This window comes from Melitaea cinxia, chromosome 15, assembly GCF_905220565.1.
Source record: "Melitaea cinxia chromosome 15, ilMelCinx1.1, whole genome shotgun sequence".
NCBI lineage: Eukaryota > Metazoa > Arthropoda > Insecta > Lepidoptera > Nymphalidae > Melitaea > Melitaea cinxia.
Window position 1 is genome coordinate 6,260,688 of NC_059408.1, and position 21,217 is coordinate 6,281,904.

Sequence of the window (21,217 nt, forward strand, 5' to 3'; positions counted from 1 at the left end):
GTTTAATTTTTTTAAATGTTGCATTAAACGTTTACAATATAGGTAATGAACAATTTTATTTCGAAAAGAATTTTTCATATACACTCAACACTTCAACTGAGGTAGGGCACAGCAGGAATTTCCTGCTCAAAATATGGAGCAGCCCGACTGGGGTAGTACCTTGACCTTTCAGAAGATCACAGCAAAATAATACTGTTTTCAAGCAATATTGTGTTCCTGCTGGTGAGTAAGGTGACCAGAGCTCCTGGGGGGATTGGGGATTGGGTCGGCAACGCGCTTGCGATGCTTCTGGTGTTGCAGGTGTCTATAAGCTACGGTAATCGCTTTCTATCAGGTGAGCCGTACGCTTGTTTGCCGACCTAGTGACATAAAAAAAAAAAAAAAAAAAAAAATACACACTATGTAATAATATATGTGGGTACGGCTCTTTAGGCATACGCCTAATGAATTTGAACTGCATTTTCGCTAGTAGATTATAGACGGAGTGAGAGTAATACATACATATTGTTGGAACTTCTTTAATCGGATGCTAATATAGCCATAACTTGACGTATAATGCTATCAAACATTGAAAGGTTTTTGGCATGTTTTTCTGCTACATCATCACTGAATTTAAAAGTTGTAGTTTATTACTAAAATTGCTCTTGCACATAGTCTCCTATTAGCAATTCTTGATTATGCTGATACTTGCTATCTTAACATTACAGAGGAGCAGCTTAATAAGCTTGAGCGCATTCAGAATTTATGTATTAGATTTATATTTGGACTAAGCAAAAAAAAAATATCGCAAAAACTCAAGTGGCTCCCAATTTGCCTTCGCAGGAATACTCATATCCTTAAACTACTTTACTCTATTTTATTTAATCCCTTTATCCCTTCCTATCTGAAAGAACGTTTCAAATTCCTTGGTGATACCGATGAACGCTGTCTTCGTTCTGACAGTAATTTTCTTCTAGAAATTCCTTCTCACTCCACTTCCTTTTATGATAAATCTTTTACAGTTCAAGCCTCTCGCCTATGGAATACCTTGCCCTTAAATATCAGACATGTACAAACACCTGCATCTTTTAAAAAGACTGTTTGGAAACTGTTATGTATCTAATATGTAAATAATAATGTAGAAATAATTTACTAATATTTTATTATAATTTGTAAGTAACAGGAATTGACACAATAAGAACAGAATCAACCGACATATTAATAATTATTATTTGACATATAAGCAAGTAGTAATTTCCGCTTCCTTCTCGGAAAGTCGTACCGAGCATTGTTGTCTACTAACACTCCCCCTTGTTATTTAATTAAAAGTTCAACCGGTTTGGTGGTCGTCGAATCCGGGTACTACGACGGGGTTCAATTTCAGCCTGTGTATGTAGTAGGAGGTATATCTGGCGTTGCTTGATGTGTCTCTGGCTTGTCCACTTCCAAGGTTTCAGTATAAGGTATAGATTCCCTTCTTGTAGTGTTAGCATGTGTAGTTGTAAGGTCTTTTTCAGGTAGTAAGTCTTTTCCAGGGAGTAAGTCTTTTCCAGGGAGTAAGTCTTTTCCAGGTAGTATGTTCTTTCCAGGTAATAGGTCTTTTTCAGGTAATTTTGGTGTATATAAATTTGATTCTCTTGGTTTAATCAGGTAAGTATCTGGTATTCTAAAGTTATTATCTAAGCATGATGTCTTTATGATTTGATCTACATGTCTTTGGTGTATTCTTCCATCTACTTCCACTTCATAATGTAATTTTCCTTTTCTATTTACTATGTTACCAAATTTCCATTTATTACTATCATACATTCGAATTTGAACTTTCTCTCCTCTTTGAAATTCCTTGGTTACTATTATCTCTTCCTTACTGTTGTTTCTTAATTCCTGTGGTCTTTTAACTAAGTCAATTCTTGTTCTGTATATTCTTTTAAACATCATTTCACCTGGGCTTAATCCTGTAGTACTGTTAGGTGTTTTTCTATACATCATTAAAAATCTTTGTAATTTATCTTGTATAGATCCCTCTTCATTTATCATTGCTTTAAGTTTATTTTTAACAGTTTGAACATATCTTTCTACTTGACCATTGGTAGAAGGATGAAATGGTGCTGTAAATTTAGCTTGAATTCCATTTTCTTTTAAGAATTTTTGCATTTCTTCTGATCTAAATTGTCTTCCATTATCCGAGACTTGCGTTATTGGTAAACCAAATGTAGTGTATAACTTCTTTAGAATATTTATAGTTGTTGCAGCTGACATAGAATTAGTGGGTATAACTTCTAACCATTTAGTATAGGCATCTACCACCATAAGAAAATATTGGTTCATGAATGGTCCGGCATAATCAATATGAATACGACTCCACGGTTCCTTAGGGTATTCCCAGCTGTGTACAGGTACCTTAGTCGGGTTTTTACGCATCAAACAGCATCTCTTGCATTGTTTCACCATATTTTCAATATCTATGTCAATGTTCTTCCACCACACATAGCTTCTTGCTAAAGCCTTCATCTTAACTATACCCATGTGCGCTGTATGTAATTCTTCTAATATTTTAGGTTGTAGTTTCTTAGGTATGACGATTCGTATGCCATAAAATATACAATTATTCTGCAATGAATATTCATGTAGTCTAGTTTTATCTTCTCGTCCTGATTTTATATCAATATATAAGTTCTGTAGTTCCGGGTCGGTAGCTGTAGCTACACTTATCTCTTGTAATGAAACTGGTATTTCTGAAATCTGATTTAAGTAGAAAGCTTCGTCATCTGTAAGTGTATCATTCTTTTCATTTTTATTTGTATGTTGTAGTCTTGAAAAATAGTCGGCATTAGCATGTTCTGCAGTCTTCCTTAGTTTTATCTGATAATCAAATCCAGCTAAAAAGTTAGCATAATGTACAAGTCGTATGGCTGTTGTAGCAGGTGTAGTCTTCTCTGGGTGTAAAATTCTAGCTAATGGTTGGTTGTCTACTATGAGAATTATTTTTCTACCGTAACAATACTGAAAGAATTTCTTCAGTCCCCAAACTAATGCTGCAGCTTCTTTATCTAACTGGCTGTAACCTTTCTCTGCCTTTGTAAGAGATCTTGAAGCGAAAGCTATTGGACGTTCTGATTTATCCGGCATAATATGTGACAACACAGCTCCGTATCCTGTTGGTGATGCATCCGTGGCTAATGTGACAGGTAAGTTTTCATGAAATGGTATAAGTACTTTTTCTCCACAGATTTCCTTTTTCAGTTCTTGAAATGCTTGTTCACATGATGTTGACCAAGTAAATTTTGTATCTTTTTGTAATAATTTGTATAAAGGATTTAGTTTTGATGCTAAGTTAGGTATAAATTGTTGGTAGTAATTTATCATTCCCAAAAATGTGCGTAGTGAAGAAACATCTGTTGGACGTGAACTATTCTTTATATCATTTACTTTATCTTCTGTAGGGTGTAGACCTTTTTCATTTATTGTATATCCTAGGTAAGTAACTGATTTCTGAAAAAACTGACATTTCTTTCTGTTTAAGTGTAGTCCACATTCTTTTAATTTGTCAAATACTTTCCTAATTCTTTGTAGTAATTGTATAAATGTACGTCCTTGTAAAGCAATGTCGTCAAAAAAACAAACTGTACCTTCCATTCCTTGAAGTGTTTGATCCATATATCTCTGCCAAACATTTGGTGCAATTTTCACTCCGAACATTAGTCTTTTCACCTTGTATGTACCCTTGCATGTACTAATAGCTTGTATTTCTGCTGTATCTTCATTAGTCTTCATATGCAAATAAGCTTGATTAATATCCAGTGTGCAAAAATATTTTCCTCCACTTAACTTTGAAAATATTTCTTCAACACGAGGTATAGGGTAATTGTCATTTTCCAGATTTTTATTTAATGTAGCGCGATAGTCAGCACATAAGCGCATTTTTCCATTTTGCTTCAAGACAGGAACAATTGGTGTTCCCCACTGTGAGTATGTAACTTTTTCTAATATTCCTTCCTTTTCTAATCTGTCAATTTCTGCTTCCACTTGATCCTTCAAAGCGAATGGTACTGGACGTGGTTTTAAAAGCACTGGAACTGCACCTTCTTTCAATTTAAATACTGCTTGATAATCTTTAATTTCTCCTATTTCTTCAGAAAATAGTTCTTTGTATTCTTGTATAATTTTTTTCAATTTCTCGTTAAACTCTTTTTCTGTAATATCATTTTCTTCTTTTTGTAGTGAATTTATGTCAAATTGTAAGTTTAATTTCCTAATCCATTCTCTTCCCAATACAGGATCCACTTTTCTATCAATAACAAAAATTCTTCCTATGACTTCTGTATTTTTATATTTGATGTTTACATTACAGGTTCCCCGTGGGTAAAGTATTTCTCCTGTGTAAGTTTTTAATTTAATTGGTGTATTTTCTAATTTAAGATTACTGAAATTTTCTTTATAATATTCTACAGAGCATGTAGTGACTGCTGCACCTGTATCTAGTTCTAGTGTATGTAATTTCCCGTTCAGTTGTAATGTAATATTAAATTTATCATTTTGTATGTTATTTTTGTAAAATATTTTATGTATTTCATAAATTTCATTAGCATCTTCTATGTACTGTTCATTTACTAGATCTAGTTGTTTTTGTTCCCTTAAGCAAACTGATTGGATGTGTCCTTTTGTTTTGCATTTCTTACAAAATAATTTATCTTTTAATCTACACTGAGTCGCTGAATGGTTTTCTTTTCCACAACGATAACACTTTATTTTCTTTCCTTTTTTAATATTTGTATTGTATGTATGACTTTTATATGTATTTATATTTGTATTTTGTTTGGATGTATTAAAATTCTTAGTTTTCTTTGATATTTTGTTTATATTTGGTTGAATATCCGTACACATTTCTTTTGTTTCTACTTTGGAAGTCTCAATCGCCATTGCAATCCTAATTAAATCATCAAATTTTGTAGAAGAAGATTCTTGTAATAATCTTTCTTTAATTTCAGAGTTACGCAGCCCTCGTATGAACTGTACTCGCAGATGAGTTTCAAAAGTACTATTTTTACAATTATTACATAGAAAGTTACATTTTCCGCCTATTTCTTTTAATCCAGCTACGTAGTTAGCAATGCTTTCACACTCATGCTGTTGCCGTAGACAGAATTTGTGTTGTTGAGCAACTTCACCGGGTTCTGGGGCAATATGATTCCTTAGCAGTTCTACAAGGTCATCATAGCTTTTTGATTCTAGACATTCAGGCGCTGTTATGTTTTTCAGTACTTGGTAGTATTTAGGGCCAATACAATTGAGAAAAAGCACTTTAATTGTAGCACTTGTGACACCTTTCAAGGAAATATAATTTTGAAGTATTTGTAAATAAGTCGAAAATGATTCATTGTTTTCATCATAAGGTTGTAATGTGATACCACTAACCGTTTTATCACTGGTTTATAAGGCTTGTTGTAATTGTACTTGCTGTAATTGCATTCCTCGCATCGTTTCTATCATTTGGGACAAAACTTGCCCTAGTTGTTGTTCCATTGCGGCGTATTATGTACGTACGTATGTAAGAGGAAAAGGAATGTGTGAAGCGGGTTATCATCACAGGATTTGGAACCCTTGGAACAAGGAAAATGGGTGTATAGGAGCACGTGGTAATGTCCGCTGCTCGCGAGGTCACTTATTTTCACTTTTTTTTTTTTGTAATTATTAATCTTCTTCGTCAATCTGTTATCCTCGTCGCCAATTTGTTATGTATCTAATATGTAAATAATAATGTAGAAATAATTTACTAATATTTTATTATAATTTGTAAGTAACAGGAATTGACACAATAAGAACAGAATCAACCGACATATTAATAATTATTATTTGACATATAAGCAAGTAGTAATTTCCGCTTCCTTCTCGGAAAGTCGTACCGAGCATTGTTGTCTACTAACAGAAACATTTTATTATTATTTTTTACTTGACCTAAAACAAGGGCCCCTTTTACCTTCTGATATAATAAAACCCATCACTTATGTAGAATATAAAAACAACCGATAAAACATTTCCTTAATCTACATTGACGAGAGTATAAATAATATTCCAAATACAGGTTCATAATGATTGTTATGACTAATACTTACGCAATACAATTCATAAAACTAATCTCAACTATATATAACACAGGACTCGTGTTAAACGTATTACAAAGATTGACAAGCGGGTAGTCAAAAGCGAAATCATTTGTATGGAAATATAATCTTTATTACAGAAGTCATTAGGATAATAATACTATCAAAGATATATTAAAACTATGAGTAACATCAAAGGCTAGTCTGGCATCGAAACGTCAAACGGATTGAAGAAGGGCAAGGCCGAACAAATTTACTAAGAACTATACGTGTCTATAATTATTACAACTTCCTGGAATGTTGTTTTTATGAATTTGAAGAAATGTGCGTGTAAATGAAAGGGAAATAAAATATTTGATACTTAGAACACTTTTATACAGTAGATACATTTATCATCATCAATAAACGACTCCACGAAATCGGATATACGTATATATCTTTTTTTTTTTGTATTGGTTGTATAAAAAAACTGATTCGTTTTGTTTAAAAAAATAAAAAAAGATATATTCACGAAAAAAATGAGATGTTACAAACTTCGCTGGGTCAGTTTTTGATTAAAAGTATTATAACTACCTACATATTTGCATTGCAAATATTTATAAATAGTTATTAATTACGATTACAATACAATTATGGCACATATTAGGTAAATTATGCAAAGATGGCAAAAATGTTGGCTGAATTTCCGCATTAATTAGCAACTTCGATTGTCTAAAAATAAATGATATGATATTTATAACAGTTAAACAAAGAATATTATTATTATTTTAAACATTTGTCTGAGGATGTACGTTATTACACTACCGATTAAAATAAAATATTTTAAATTTTAGAGTCAATATGCCTAAATTTAATTTAGTATTAAAATTAGTAGAGTAAATTTAATTTAGTATTAAAGTTAGTATTTAAATTAGTAGAGTCAATATGCCTAAATTTAATTTAGTAAAATTATTTAATTTAAGAAAATATTAAGTTAGACTCACAAATGTTAGCATCAGTAGTATCTAAAGCAAGAATCGGTAAAAGTTTAAAAACTTTTTACCAAGACTAAATTTTCCAATATTTCTGAAGTTTTTAAATTCCCTATGATTTAGAACATAGCGTTATTATGCCAAATGACATGATAGGTTTTATTTATAAAACATTTTTAAAACATAAACAAACAAAAGAATTATTCTCAGAACACAAATACCCAAGTAATCTCCAGCTTAATAACACGTGTTTAAACTTCTCAGCTTAAGCAACGCTAATCCGATTACAATTACAAAAAAAAGGTGTTGTTATAACACATTTTTCTAACATTATGTTGTATATTTTTATAATTACTAATTATTTATTCGTAATAAAAACGATGAAGAAATACATGTGCATATAGTGCATACATATACATATGCTAGATGACCAGACGTAATCGGTGAATAATTGAGAATTCAAACTTTCTGGTCTATTCAAACGGGTCACATGATAATTTTGAAAATAAATAAATGAAGTCTGTAATCGTACCAATGCTGGGAAAATGCATTATCTTTGTAAAGGACAAGAGCTGTAGTTTAATTCATAGCACGTCTCCTCTGTTAAAGTACGTTCTATTTCCTTATTTTACTTTATATACTTATTTAGTTATTGTAACCTTTTTTAATGAAGTGATTACTACAACTCATGAGGTCAAAGCGACCAATCGAACTTAACGACGCTAATACCTTCTAACTGTATTTAAGAAAATTGTATTAGGTATAAAATATTAAGTAAATAATTTAAATTTTGAATCGGCCAAAGTATTAAACGTTCCTTCGTTTAACGCAAATTATGCCTGTACGATTTTTATGCAATAAACGTGCATTTAGAAGATGAAGTGTTCAAAAATTTTGAATGATTTGATGATGTTTAGAAGAACAAACTTTTTTAAACTGCTCGCCTTATTACACATTTTATTTTGCATTCTCTATAATATGAGATTGTAACGTCAAGATCACGGGCCATATCCACTGATTTGAAATATAGACAACTTATCGTGATGAAAATAATGTCCATATTTGATTGATATGTGTATATGAGGTAGGCACAGCAGGAAATATCCTGCTCAAAATCTGGAGTAGCCCGACTGGGGAAGTACCTCGACCTTACAGAAGATCACAGCTAAATAATACTGTTTTCAACTAGAATTGTGTTCCTGTAATTAAGTAGGTTAATACGTTCGCGATGCGGTGTTGCAGGTGATCTGTACCCTTGTTTGCCGATCTAGTTGTATAAAAAAATGTTCACTTTTGTACGTCCGTAGATTCCCGACTAGAAAAAAGGTCAGGCTCAACCAGATCATGTATCTGGACCGGATCAGGATAGAATGAGGCATGACAGATCCGGCATGCTCTATCAGGACCAGGTCTGGTCCAAACAAGGATAGCCTGATGTAAAATATAATCAAGTATACTAAGGAATACTAGATCAGGACCCGGTCTGGTCCAGATCAGGATAGCCTGATGTAAAATATAATCAAATGTGGTAAGGCATACTGGATCAGGACACGGTCCGGTCCAGATCAGGATAGCCTGAAAGAAATTACGCGAACTGAGCCTGAATCGCGCTATTAATGTTTTTAAGTGCACTTAGTATGTATACAGTTATCAGGCCAGTCTAGCAGGGTGTCCATTTCTACACAGTGGAGCAGTCGTAAGTAATAGGAAATAGTTAATTAGTCGTTAATTATTATAAGTTGATAAATAAAATTTAATTAATAATATTATTAATTAATTTAAAAAAAATTGATATTTGAAAAGTCCAAATTTAAAAACATTAATACTATGTTTTATTTTCAACAATATGTATATTCTTGTTTAGAAATTTTTACAAACATTTTTTCTTCACAACCAAACATTGCGTGTGTATAATCACATATTAAATGTATTTTTAATTTTTTAACGCTTAAATTTTTAGAAGTAATAATTAAATAGATGATAGCAGATAGAAGGGTTCTGAACAATCTCTCAATCGGATCCTTCCGACTACAACCAGGTAAAACTGTAGCGCTTTAGAAAAAAAAATTGGTCTATAATTATAAAAGATCAAAATGTGGAATGCTTCGTTTGAATCGGTTATTAAATTTGTTTCAAATGCGGTTATAATAGCCTCGAAATTCGGCCACAATGATATGGGTATATAGATAATTGTGATTTTGTTGTGACTTTGATGAAAATCGCGTCTGTGCGCATTTTTAAGACGTGTCTTCCGTTTTAGCAGTGAATGGTTGCTTTTGAATTGTCTTAATGATATATATTAATGGTTTGTGACAGTTTAAGTATGATTTATAACTCAATTACGGTAACTTTCTCTATTAATTTTATGGGAATTTTATTATAGCGTAATTTTAAATCGGTCAAAAATTGCTACGAATAGAAATATTATGTAAGTATATAATATTATGAACAGCCAAATTGAAATTCCAACGAACAAATTACATGAACCGATACCGGACGGATAGTCTTGGGTTTAGATATTGGCTAAACACACTTGTACTTTTATCTCCCTTTAGGCGGCAATTGAAAGCAACACGAAGTCATGAAGCAAGGAAGACGTAATTAATTTCGGTATAAGAGATGTGTACAGATATTCGTTAGCCCACAATATATCTTTTAAGTAAAAAAATATATATTAAGTAATTTTCTGCTTTTGATTTTAATTATTTAAATGTATTTTAACAGATATGAATATGATTTGTGTATTTTTATTTGACATAATATAATATTTCTAAATTCTACGTTTTGTGATGTTAAACATTAAAAAAAAAAATAACCAAACGAAAATACGATTCGATACAGTAATAACATTGTATTAAAGAACAGGGATACCGAGACTAGTTTGCTAATATGATATTTAATGAAAATATAAATTCCCGTATTAATTTTAGGCAATAGGTAATTTATTGGCGCCACCGATTCGAACCGGCACCCCGACGGTCAACCGCAAACTAATCAAACACCCGGTCATTACTCCATCATTCTAAAATGGTTTCGTGGGATGGGACGCAAGGAAAATGTAAAAGTTGAGTCACAAATTAAAAATGTATTATATTTACCGTACCTATTATTATTATATTTTACTAGTTAAAACGCCGAAATTCGTACCGCCATTATACCTTATTTTCAACCGACTTCAAAGAAAGGAGAATTCTCAATTCGACTGTATTTTTTGTGTGCTATTACATAACTTTGACGATCCTTTTTAACCGACTTTCAAAAAAAAAAGAGGAGGTTCTCAATTCGATTGTATTTTTAATCGAATGTTGGTGTATGTCATGTGGTCTCATTTACATTGATTAAGATCTAAGTACTGTTTGAGTTATTCGTTATCATGGGTATTCAATTAAATATTTCGTCGACTACCAACGTTGTATTACTTGTCGATCTAAATTAAAGTAATTTCTTTTTTTTGCGAGCAACACAATTATAATAGATTTGTTACCTTGTCCTGACAATAATGAAATAAAAAAAAGGAGTCATTAAAGGAGATGGGGACTTTTGGGCCAAAACTTAGTGGTCGGGTTTTTTTTATAGACATTGTAACATAACCTCACTTTTACACAAAGTCTAATAACTCCACTCTCAGATAGCCAAAATATAGATAATTTTCAGCGAGGGATCAATAAGCCTAAATGCACCAATTGATCCCATTTTCATTTCATTACATTTTGGCCCAAGAATGTATAGAATCGTATCCATCTCCTTTGGTGCGGTTGTTCTTTATAAGTACATAAATTTCCCTGATTCTGTTTTATTTATTTATACATAACTAGATGACCCCGTAAACGTTGTTTTGCCATATATTTTGTTAACTCCCTTAATCCTCTCCCTGACATAACTAAGGGGTATAAAAGATAGATGTTAGTCGATTCTCATATCTACCCAATATGCAGACAAAATTTCAAAAAAATCGATCCAGCCGCTTCGGAGGAGTATGTTCACTAACATTGTGACACGAGAATTTTATAAATAAGATATCTATAACAATGAAATAATAGAAAAATTTATCATTGGTGTAATAATGTACTTAATACAATCTTTTTGAAATCAATTCATACATCAAAAGTGGCAAAGAAAAAAAAACTGTTCTGAAATGTAATTGTTGGTTTTGTTAATTGTTCGCCATAAATATATCGACCTCTTTCTGATAGCCGCTTACATAACAAAAAGGAAAGCATAGATGAGTATAATAACAGCTGATTCATAAGACAAAAAAGACTAATTCTAATATTGCAAAATTGAACAATAGTTTGTTGTTAATTTTTTGTTATACAGTAGAGGTTTTATTTCTTTAACAGCTGTATAATTATGAACACAGCGTCCTTATATTTTGTTCAAAATTAACATACATAATGTCTTCCGCTTCCTTTTTAGATCCCTATAAGTTCCTAATAAAATGTACATAAAAATAAGGTGTTTACGATCGGTTGTCAAAAGTTATGAAACCTCTCGCGCTAAGGTTTAACCTATCATTATAAACAGAACAACCTTTTAAGTTTTTGCACTATTTAATAAATGAACTAATGATACCGGTTGCAAAATTACGATTTTATTTATACTAGCATGCCACCCTGGCTTCGCTTCTGGGTATTAAACAAAAAAAAATTTACCCTAAATTTTTGAAAATATAATTCAGCCTGTCTCCTGCGGTTAGAGTAGCTTCCCAACAGTGAAAAGAATTTTTCAAATCGGTTCAGTAGTTTCGAAGCCTATTCAATGCAAACAAACAATCGAATCTTTTCTCTTTATAATATTAGTTGTTTATTACGGCGCAAAAACTATAGGGTCGTTGAGTCACTGATTTCATGTTTGTCTAATAGTTGTGTTTAGCGGTTTTATAAAAAATATATATCTTATTTTTCTAACTATATGAAAGACTTAAGAATTAAATGTTTATATCTTTTTAAAGTTAACTTGTTTTTCTATCATTATAGGATGGAGGGCTGTTTGTTATTATTTCATATAAAAACTATCTATTCAACTGATTGTAATAAAACTTGGAACACAAAGACTACTTTGAACCCCGACGTTTACACGGGATCGGAAATTACGCAACTGCATCTGCGAAACGCTAGTCTAATAATAATATTATTTTTTTGTAATATATTAAAAAAAAAAAACAAATTATTTTATACTAAAGTTTTATTTAAATATCGAGATAGGCATCTAATAAATATAACTGATATTTGTTTTTAATTTTTAGCACCTTATAAGATTTTCTAAAATTATTAAAACGTAAAAATAATAAAAAAGTATTTCATAAATATATTTACGAAAAATCAAGCTAAAAATTTATCATATAAAACGCTATAAAATAATACTCCAACAGGATAACAGTCTAAGAGGCTCACGTTTTTAAAATAACGAACATATATAAAACAGTAACATCGCATTTAACACATGAAATTACTATAATAGATAAATATTCGAGATTTCTCTCATAGGTGCTTTATACCGATTAGGGACATTTGGAGAGAGATAAAATATTTAATGTATAAAACACGCGCCAGAGTTATTTGATAAGGAGATATTCATCGTACCTTCATACTAAGCATGTTTGAGTATGTTAGTACTTTATAACTGTTCCCGGGTGCATTTTGTAGACTACTAAGGAAAATAGTGAAAAATTAGGAGGAAACCGAAACTAATAGAATTTAATTTTTTTAATAAATTAATTTAAAAGATCTTTTTTTTTTTTCAAAAAAAGTCACACATTTATTATTTTTTCCATAGTGTGCGTGTCGTTTAAAATTAAGAAAAGTAAATTACTATTATTTTTTCTAAGAATAACTATATCTATATATATATACAAAAACATACCGTTGTCTTATAATTAAATAGAATATAACTCAGTAATAAAATGAGCAATCATTATTAAATATTAGCAATGCTAACCTTTGCCAGACGGTTTATCGAAATTGACCATACTACATAACAAAACTGTTTTATAACTCTCGTATATGATTTAACATAATTATAGAATTGCTTCATTTGTGGAGCGGAATCACAATGTTAAAAAAAGTTTAGTAAATTAGCAAAATAATGTATCTTCTAATTTAAAGTAAGCAAATTACTTGACTTACGAGTAAGTACGTAAATAAATTAATAACTACGAGGAAATGAAGCATGGTCAAATAAATGCTTTTTTATTTTTATTTTAATGACTAGTTTTTGTAATTAGACCTTAGCGTCAGATATTAACATAAATGTTTATGAGATAATTATACAAATATCAACATTGCTTACAAAGTAAAGAACCATACTAAACATCAGCCACAAAACAATAAAACAGATTTAGAGCCGATCCTAGATTGACTTAGTGACCCAAAAAAATCCGACCAAAATCACCTGCAATAGTTCCACCCAAAACATTAAGCGTTGGCTCACGACTCGCCTCAAGCCAAGATGCTTATTAGGGATGTGCCAAGCACCTGTGTGAATATTTTCATAATCCTCGTAATTAGAGGTTTGCGGATATTCCCAAAGAACGCCGAAAGCCAAACGGTTGAGCTCCACTGTGGAGGCAATAAATTGTTCGACATTTGACCCCGCGGACCGAGTTTTTTATGGAATTCGCCCTCTGGCTGTCTTCATCCGAAGGAATGATTTGGAAAGTCCATAGTGTAGTGTAAGGTTTACTTAAAAAGAATTTCTAATTTTTGAAGATTATAAATGTTTTATTTAAAGCTTCGTCTTCTAGATATTTAACATTAAATGAATGCAGTGGATACGCTTAAAATAAAATTTATCGTGACAAAGTTTCATTGGTAAAATTCAAAATACTTAAGGAAGTCTTTGTAATTCATTTTAAATAAATATAGATTCATGGATAATTTTCTCTTAAATCATGTATTTCTGTTTACTTCCTCTAAGTAAACAGCATTAAAACAATAAAATATGCAAATTTCAAACGACCAAGGTAATATTATACCTTGAGGTTGTACGTTCGTGATAGTCTCACATAAATTCCGACGCGTTGGTTGCTCTGTGTTCACTAATGTCGAATATATTTATCGCGGTGATCGTCAACCGTGGCAGTTTGCCTTAGGGCTACCCGCCCCGGCTGCGTCTTTCCCACGTGCTCTGAATGCTTGGATTGCGTGCGACCTCTTGTCCCAATCTCCTCTGACCACACTTACATCAACATCGACCGCCACAACTAATGCTCATTTTTCTTCATTATATTCGGCTCTTGGAATATCAGTATCACAACTTTTATGTTCTTCGACCGTATAGTCTGTGGCGTTCATGATGTATGGATCCACATTATCTGTACAAACACGTATATACGCTATTGCTGCTTCAGTGGATCTACTGTTTGCTTCAGGCTAGAGATCTTAGTTCTCACTTTTGGCTTTTATGACCGTGGGATTTCGGTTACTTTAATTTGTAGTAAGTGAAATTTCGTGAGACAGTGATTGCTTTTATTAAAATTTGTTTCTTTATTAAAAGTAATTACCATTACAGCTGTTTAGCAATACTTTGCAGTGATTTAGGTATGCTTTAACTCTGATTAACTGTTATAAAAACTATACTTTTAATAGTTTGTTGTAAAACATTTGGGTTATATTTATATATTCGTTTGAAAATGGTGTCGTTGAAAGTTTTTTTTTTTGAAAGTGGATCAAGTTTTCCTTTTTTCTTTTGTAATAAAGGTCGAGCTACTTCCCCAGTCGGGCTGTTTCAGATTTTGAGCAGGATTTTTCCTGCCGTGCCCTACTTTAGTAACTATATGACTCTTATAAGCAATTTCAATTAACGGGTAAAAGTATTTTTCAATCAATATGTGAAATATTTTTCCTAAGGAATTCGTATCTGTAAGGAGACAATTTATTAGAGGCTAATAGATGGCAATTACGTAAAGCCGCGGAATCACAAGCGTTTACTGAATTATTTAGTATCTAATCGCTGACTGCAATAAGAAAACATTATTGAAAACTTATCTATTCATACTTTTGTTATTGAAAATTTTTACACGAATTATGATCTATTCTGTATCAAGTACGAACTTATTTATTCGTATTAACTTTTATTATATGTGTATATTTGAGTGTATGTAAGTATGCATGTATATGTATGTATGTATCGTCATTACAGCCTATACAGTCCACTGCTGGACATAGGTCTCCACAAGTTTACGCCAAAAACAACGTGAACTCATGTGTTTTGCCCATAGTCACCACGCTGGGCAGGCGGGTTGGTGACCGCAGCGTTGGCTTTGTCGTACCGAAGACGCTGCTGCCCGTCTTCGGCCTGTGTATTTGAAATAACGCTAGCAGCTAGTTGAATAGGTATAGCTAGCAGTTGAAAAGTTATCCCGCCACCGGTCGGCTTTGTAAGTTCCAAGGTGGTAGCAGAACTGTGTTATTCCTTAGTCGCCTCGTACGAAAACCACGGGAAGAGAGGGGGTGGCTATATTCTTTAGTACCGTAGCCATACAGTACATGTATGTATGTATGTATATATGTATAATTTTATATTCTTATTATTTTTTATTTTCTCTTTATTTCTAATTTCTATAACAATTATTTGGACACTTCCTAACCGCTATTCTATGCCCTGTTCTAAACCCAAAGGTTGTCTAGAAGAAATCGCTCTTTTAGCGATAAGACCGCCTTTGTACATCTTCCTCTAATTGTAGGTACTACTTTTGTTTGTATATAATTTTGTAAATTTAACTCGTTTTATCCTAAATAAAATAAATATCTTTTAAAAATGAATCCATTGCAAAATATTTGACCACTATGTTTTATGTATTTTATTTTTAAATACGTATCAATATTATTATATCGTATATTCATTAATTTAAAATAAAAGTAAGAAAAGACAGGGATTAAACTAGACAAAAATAATGGATCAAGGTACTCGTTAGACTGTTAGCTGAAGCTTTTCGTTCGTAATAATGCTGTATTACCAAGCTTTCAGTTTAAAAAATTCTTTCTAATAAATATAGTGTTTATAAAAGGAATTTTAATGTTATCTGATTTCCATAATGGAAATTCCAGCGAATAATTGGTTTATACCCATATTTCAATAGAACGATTAAGTAATACCTAAGTTCTGTAAGGTAAAGAATTTTAAATGCATGTTATTGCTTGTGTATATGTGTATTATTAATACTATTGAAATAAAGTTTTGAAAATTAAATAATAGGTAATGTAATAATAAACTTTAACACATAAATACATAAATGTACCAGATTTCGTGACGTGAGACATTCGTGAATACTAAGATGACCTTTCAAAACCGAATAAGCGTCGGATATTTTTTTTCTGTGCAGTATCAGTCATTTAATAATCATTATACAATGCCAACTAACTATGATTAAAGTCGTACACCACATTTGATCCCAACTAAATTACAGTCCCACTTATGCCAGATATATTTCTAAAAATCGATCAAGTGGCACCAACCGAATATAATCGCACTAATCATCTAGAGGCAAATCAGTAGACCCTGTAATAACTCATAACCCGCCTTTATTCCTCAAACAGTCCACCGTGAGAAAATGACCGTCGGCATAACAGTGACTCTGCTTCGTTATGATATATTACCCTAAACGTGCCATTTAGCGCTTACGCATCCATTCCTAAGTATAGTGGGCCAAATGAGAAAAAAAAAATGTAAACACAACATTGTACCAATTCAATAATTAGATTAAGTTCATAATGAGGGGGTAGGTCGCTCGCGGCGACGGCGCGCCGCTCGAAACCGCCCCGTGGCGCCTCGGGCGGTCCCTTTTGACCCTATTTGTTTTAATTACCAACCAATGATCTTTAGGACAGCGGTAAAACTTTGTACTAGCCGAAAATTGACCCTAATTGGCAGTAGGCTAAAACGAATCGGCCCGTTTGAGAGTAGGGGGCGGTTGTGGTGCCGGTTAATAGATCCGCAGGACTTGCGTTTGTGTATCATTGTCCTTATGCTTTAATACATATTTAATTTATTGACTTAATATATAACTGAATCATCTTAATATTTGAAACTATTTTACATTACTGGTCAAATTTGAATCCTTCTCCAACATGGGGAAAGAGGCCTATGTCCAGTAGTGGGATATTACAGGCTGAAGCGGTCAAATTTGAGTTCCACGTTAAAAGTGTTGTAATTTCTTTGCATATTCCTTGCATAAATTCATAAAATAATTAGTAGGTAGTGTATTCTAACACCTAAAAAGGTTAATTATATTAAAAGATTCGCAAGGATTTACTAGATATATCATCATGGTCTTGAATGCTTAACAAAGTCTATATATTTAGCCAGGGACGACTATCACTCCCATGACTGACTCCTATGACTATCCTGGGGGAAATTGGGGTTAGGGTCAGCAACGTGCTTATGATGCTTGTATAGTATTGCAAGCGTCTATAGGCTACGGTAATCGCTTACCATAAGGTGAAAAGTGACTCACGTTTAATTTCCGTCATTGATTTGGTTTTATTAATAAAGGCTTATCGAGTGAATAGGGTACGATTACCCAATTTTCGATAGAATTATCCTGTTTATTGAGCGCTATGGTATTAGTCCAGATTTAGATCTAAGATCTATTTTTATTATTTTAGGTAAAGGGCTGCAAGAAATATTTTGCTCAAAATCTGATACTAGCTCGCTTTGGAAAATAGCTTAATCTTACAGGAAAACAACAGCCAAAATAGTGCTAATAAGTAGTGTTCTGTTCCTGCGGTGAGTAATGTAACCAGACCTCCTGGATATGTACTATGTTAGAAGCAAACATCCTGGTTTTCCTCAATCTCCATCCAGCCTCCACCGGCAACCTTACGTAGAATGTTGGTCTAGCGGGACTTAGGTACATGAAACACTCTCCAAGCGTAATAAAGCTCTCAAAGCGTAAATAATAAATAGCAGTCATACTTCGAATTTTTTTTTATTTTTAAGAATAAGCCTACTCTAGTATTAATACGGAACACATAAACATGAAAATCAACAATACATAATGTATTAGTTGTTCATCAAAAATGAAACACACACCGATCCTAGAATAGAATCGAATGCCATCACTCACCCATCCAACTCGGGCAGGTAATTTAAAATTACTCACAGATTATTGACAACTCATTTAAAATAGCTAAAACGGCTAGCCTAGCCTCGGGCCTCACATCTCGGTATTTCTCGGCTAAGATCGTGTGATCCTCATCCATCAAACCGGTAACGACCTTTATGCAAAACACTGAAGTTGCTTTCATCTCACAATTTATAATACTGTTACCTACAGCGGTAAGACTTTAGGCTCTAAACTGACTGTGTACCATGCAATGATAGGCTATTGATAATTATATATATACATACATATATGAGAGCACTAGTTTTTGTACCGTTACCTTTACATTGGACTTCCAGTATTAAGCATTTTTTGTAATTTATCAATTTTTTTCATGGTTCAAATCGATCGTAGATGCGATTACTTTTTAAAGCTTCTTTTTGTGTTTGCTTAGATTGATATCCCCTTTAAAACAATAGAAGAATTCTTATTTCCAGTTGTTGTGACAAATAAATTTCATAGTTATTATTTCTTATCGGACATGAGTCGACTATAACAACAGTTGTGCAATCAAAGCTAAGGCAAGGGTCGCTAAAGCCCCATAAATATTCCATCATTCTAGGCTTTCCTTTAGATATTACAGATATAACACATGTGCAAATAATTCAATGTCAAAGTTGCATGCATCTATCATCCCACTGCTAGGCATAGGCCTCTATCTCCACGTAGGATAGTTACTGACATCTAATTCAAACTGGAATATTTAAAAGAGCCTAAAATATATTAAAATTATAATACTTAGTAAAGATAAAGACACGTGTATAAATAATAGGTTTATTAGAGTATACCAAGTTGAAAAATCGCGACAGGTAATATACAAAGAATCTGCTCTGATTTCCTTCATTAATTTCATTAACATATCATCATAAAATTTGAATATAAATCGGTTGGTATACTAGAGAGATGTTACAAATTAATTTTTAATTGGAATTTATGATTAAATATATATTGTAACGATTTGTATAGAAATATTTATCATTTAATAATAGCATATAAATGTTAAAGAGTAGAAAAACTGGATAATAATACTATTCTCTAAATTAATAATAAAACAATATCAATAAATATATTTAATTTAAATATTTATGTTACATCTAGTTCGTTAAACAAAATGTATAAATAAAAAAATAGTTTTATTATATTGCTTCACAAAATTTTTTTGCACGATTTTTTTTATATCTGTCAATCGAAGGTTCAAAACTGTAAATTTTCTGGATTATTTGATCTTGTAATAACGCCTAATACTCAACCACCCCTCAATGTAATTATAATGCATTAATTGGTGTCCGGAACTTACATACAAAATAAACCCAAACATCCTACCTATATCACAACAAACATCTGATGACCTATACAAACTTTGGTTCAGTTTGGAATCAAACTCGCAACCATTAGCAGTCAGTTCCAGTGACAACAACACCAATTTACTTTATCATTTTCGTATATATTTATATGTGATTTTACTTTATTTTTTTTTATTCTACTTTAAATCTATAACACGTTATATAGCTGAACTTTACGACATAAACATATTGAAATTATGTTAAAATAATGCGTGCCAAGAATACGTAGAGGCAGTGTAAAAGGAGAGACATAAATAGCATTGGAAAGGACACATTGCACCATTAACCTTATTCGATCGGGTTTAACTGTGGATTCTCAGTGAAATATAGTGTATAAATGCGTTTTATACGTCTCTTTGCGCTTTCATATAACTGAGGAAAATGCGTGTTTGTGCGGAATGCTGTAAATATTGATATTGTTTACTTGTTCTGATGTAACGGTTCTTATCGATTTTTTATTATTTTATATTTCGGAAACACATTCGTACCAAATTTACAGTATTTAAATGAAAAAGAAAACAATAATGCCCTAAATTATTGCAAATTAAAAGTATAATAATTATGTGATATTATTAAATATTCAATTTTTAATCAATGCTTATAAAATAATAATAGGTATGTCCTGTCTAATACAATGACTAATATAGTTATATTGATACATACTTCTTTTGAATTTTCTTTAAAACGTAATGAAATCGAGGGTTAAATTATATTGGTTAATATTAAGGGTTTTTATTTTTGACAAATAGAAATGTAAAAATTTTAATTTTGGTAAAAATATATCCGAACATTCTAGAATTATGTGTTTCCAGTTTTAATACGAGTTATATTTGTTACATACATAAAGAACATATATAAATAAGCTTTCCGTATCATCGTGAAACTTAACTTTAGCTAGTAAATGAATGTAAATATCGTAGCTCCCGTCACGGTGTATGGCCGCAGTAAGAAAGGAAATGAACTATTTTTCAGTTAAGTACACGCCTACTAGCGCGCTAGATAGAGTTTACAGATAGCGTTATATATGTGAGTGCATCATGTTACCTTCCTGACTAGATAGGGTAGTTTAATGTTTAGTACTAAGATCGCTTTGACTCTTGAAATAAATGAAATTTATTATACATTATAATATGTTACGCTATAAATTTTGGATTATTCTACGATTATTTTTTATAAATTTTGGATTCCGTTTTGTAATATAAATTATTGACATATTCACGATATTCACGAGTGCAATAAATGATAAACGATGTTAATTACTTTTTAACATATTAATTATCGCTTTTTACTTTTGTTATAGAAAATGTTTTACACTTACCCGACAAAAAAAAAGGTCAGGCTCAACCAGATTATGTATCTAGACCGGATCAGGATAGAATGAGGCATTCCAAATCCGGCAAGCTCCATCAGGACCAGGTCTGGTCCAGACAAGGATAGCCTGATGTAAAATATAATCAAGTATGGTAAGGCATACTGGATCAGGACCCGGTCCGGTCCAGATCAGGATAGCCTGAAAGAAATTACGCAAACTGAGCCTGAATCGCGCTATTAATGTTTTTAAGCGCACTTAGTATATATAGACGAAAAAAATTCTACTCGGGTAGGTAACTATACGCAATTAATATTTTAATAAAAACAATTATGTCAACCGTATTTACATCATTTAATATTGGCTTAATATATTTTCTTTATAACATTAATAACTGCTGAAATTTAACAATT

At 31.9% G+C, this 21,217-nt stretch overlaps 1 protein-coding gene across 1 annotated transcript; it reads right to left on the bottom strand.

Moving 5' to 3' along the window:
• Positions 1 to 1,359: 1,359 nt before the first annotated feature.
• Positions 1,360 to 18,297, bottom strand: LOC123660639 (uncharacterized protein K02A2.6-like). The gene is made up of 3 exons (XM_045595695.1): positions 18,153 to 18,297; positions 4,974 to 5,222; positions 1,360 to 4,355 (listed from the first exon to the last, which is right to left on the bottom strand). Exons 1-3 carry the CDS (start codon positions 18,295 to 18,297, stop codon positions 1,360 to 1,362), a joined length of 3,390 nt encoding a protein of 1,129 aa, XP_045451651.1.
• Positions 18,298 to 21,217: the final 2,920 nt, after the last annotated feature.

Bases quoted from the DNA above. Each gene is read 5' to 3' on its own strand.
- LOC123660639 (XM_045595695.1), bottom strand. From the start codon at position 18,297: ATGAAAGCAACTTCAGTGTTTTGCATAAAGGTCGTTACCGGTTTGATG. The intron at 5,223-18,152 runs GTGAGTAATTTT...AAAACATAACAG, and splicing joins AAATGAGTTGTCAATAATCT to CGCCTGAATGTCTAGAATCA. The intron at 4,356-4,973 runs GTAACTCTGAAA...AAACTTACACAG, and splicing joins ACAGTTCATACGAGGGCTGC to GAGAAATACTTTACCCACGG.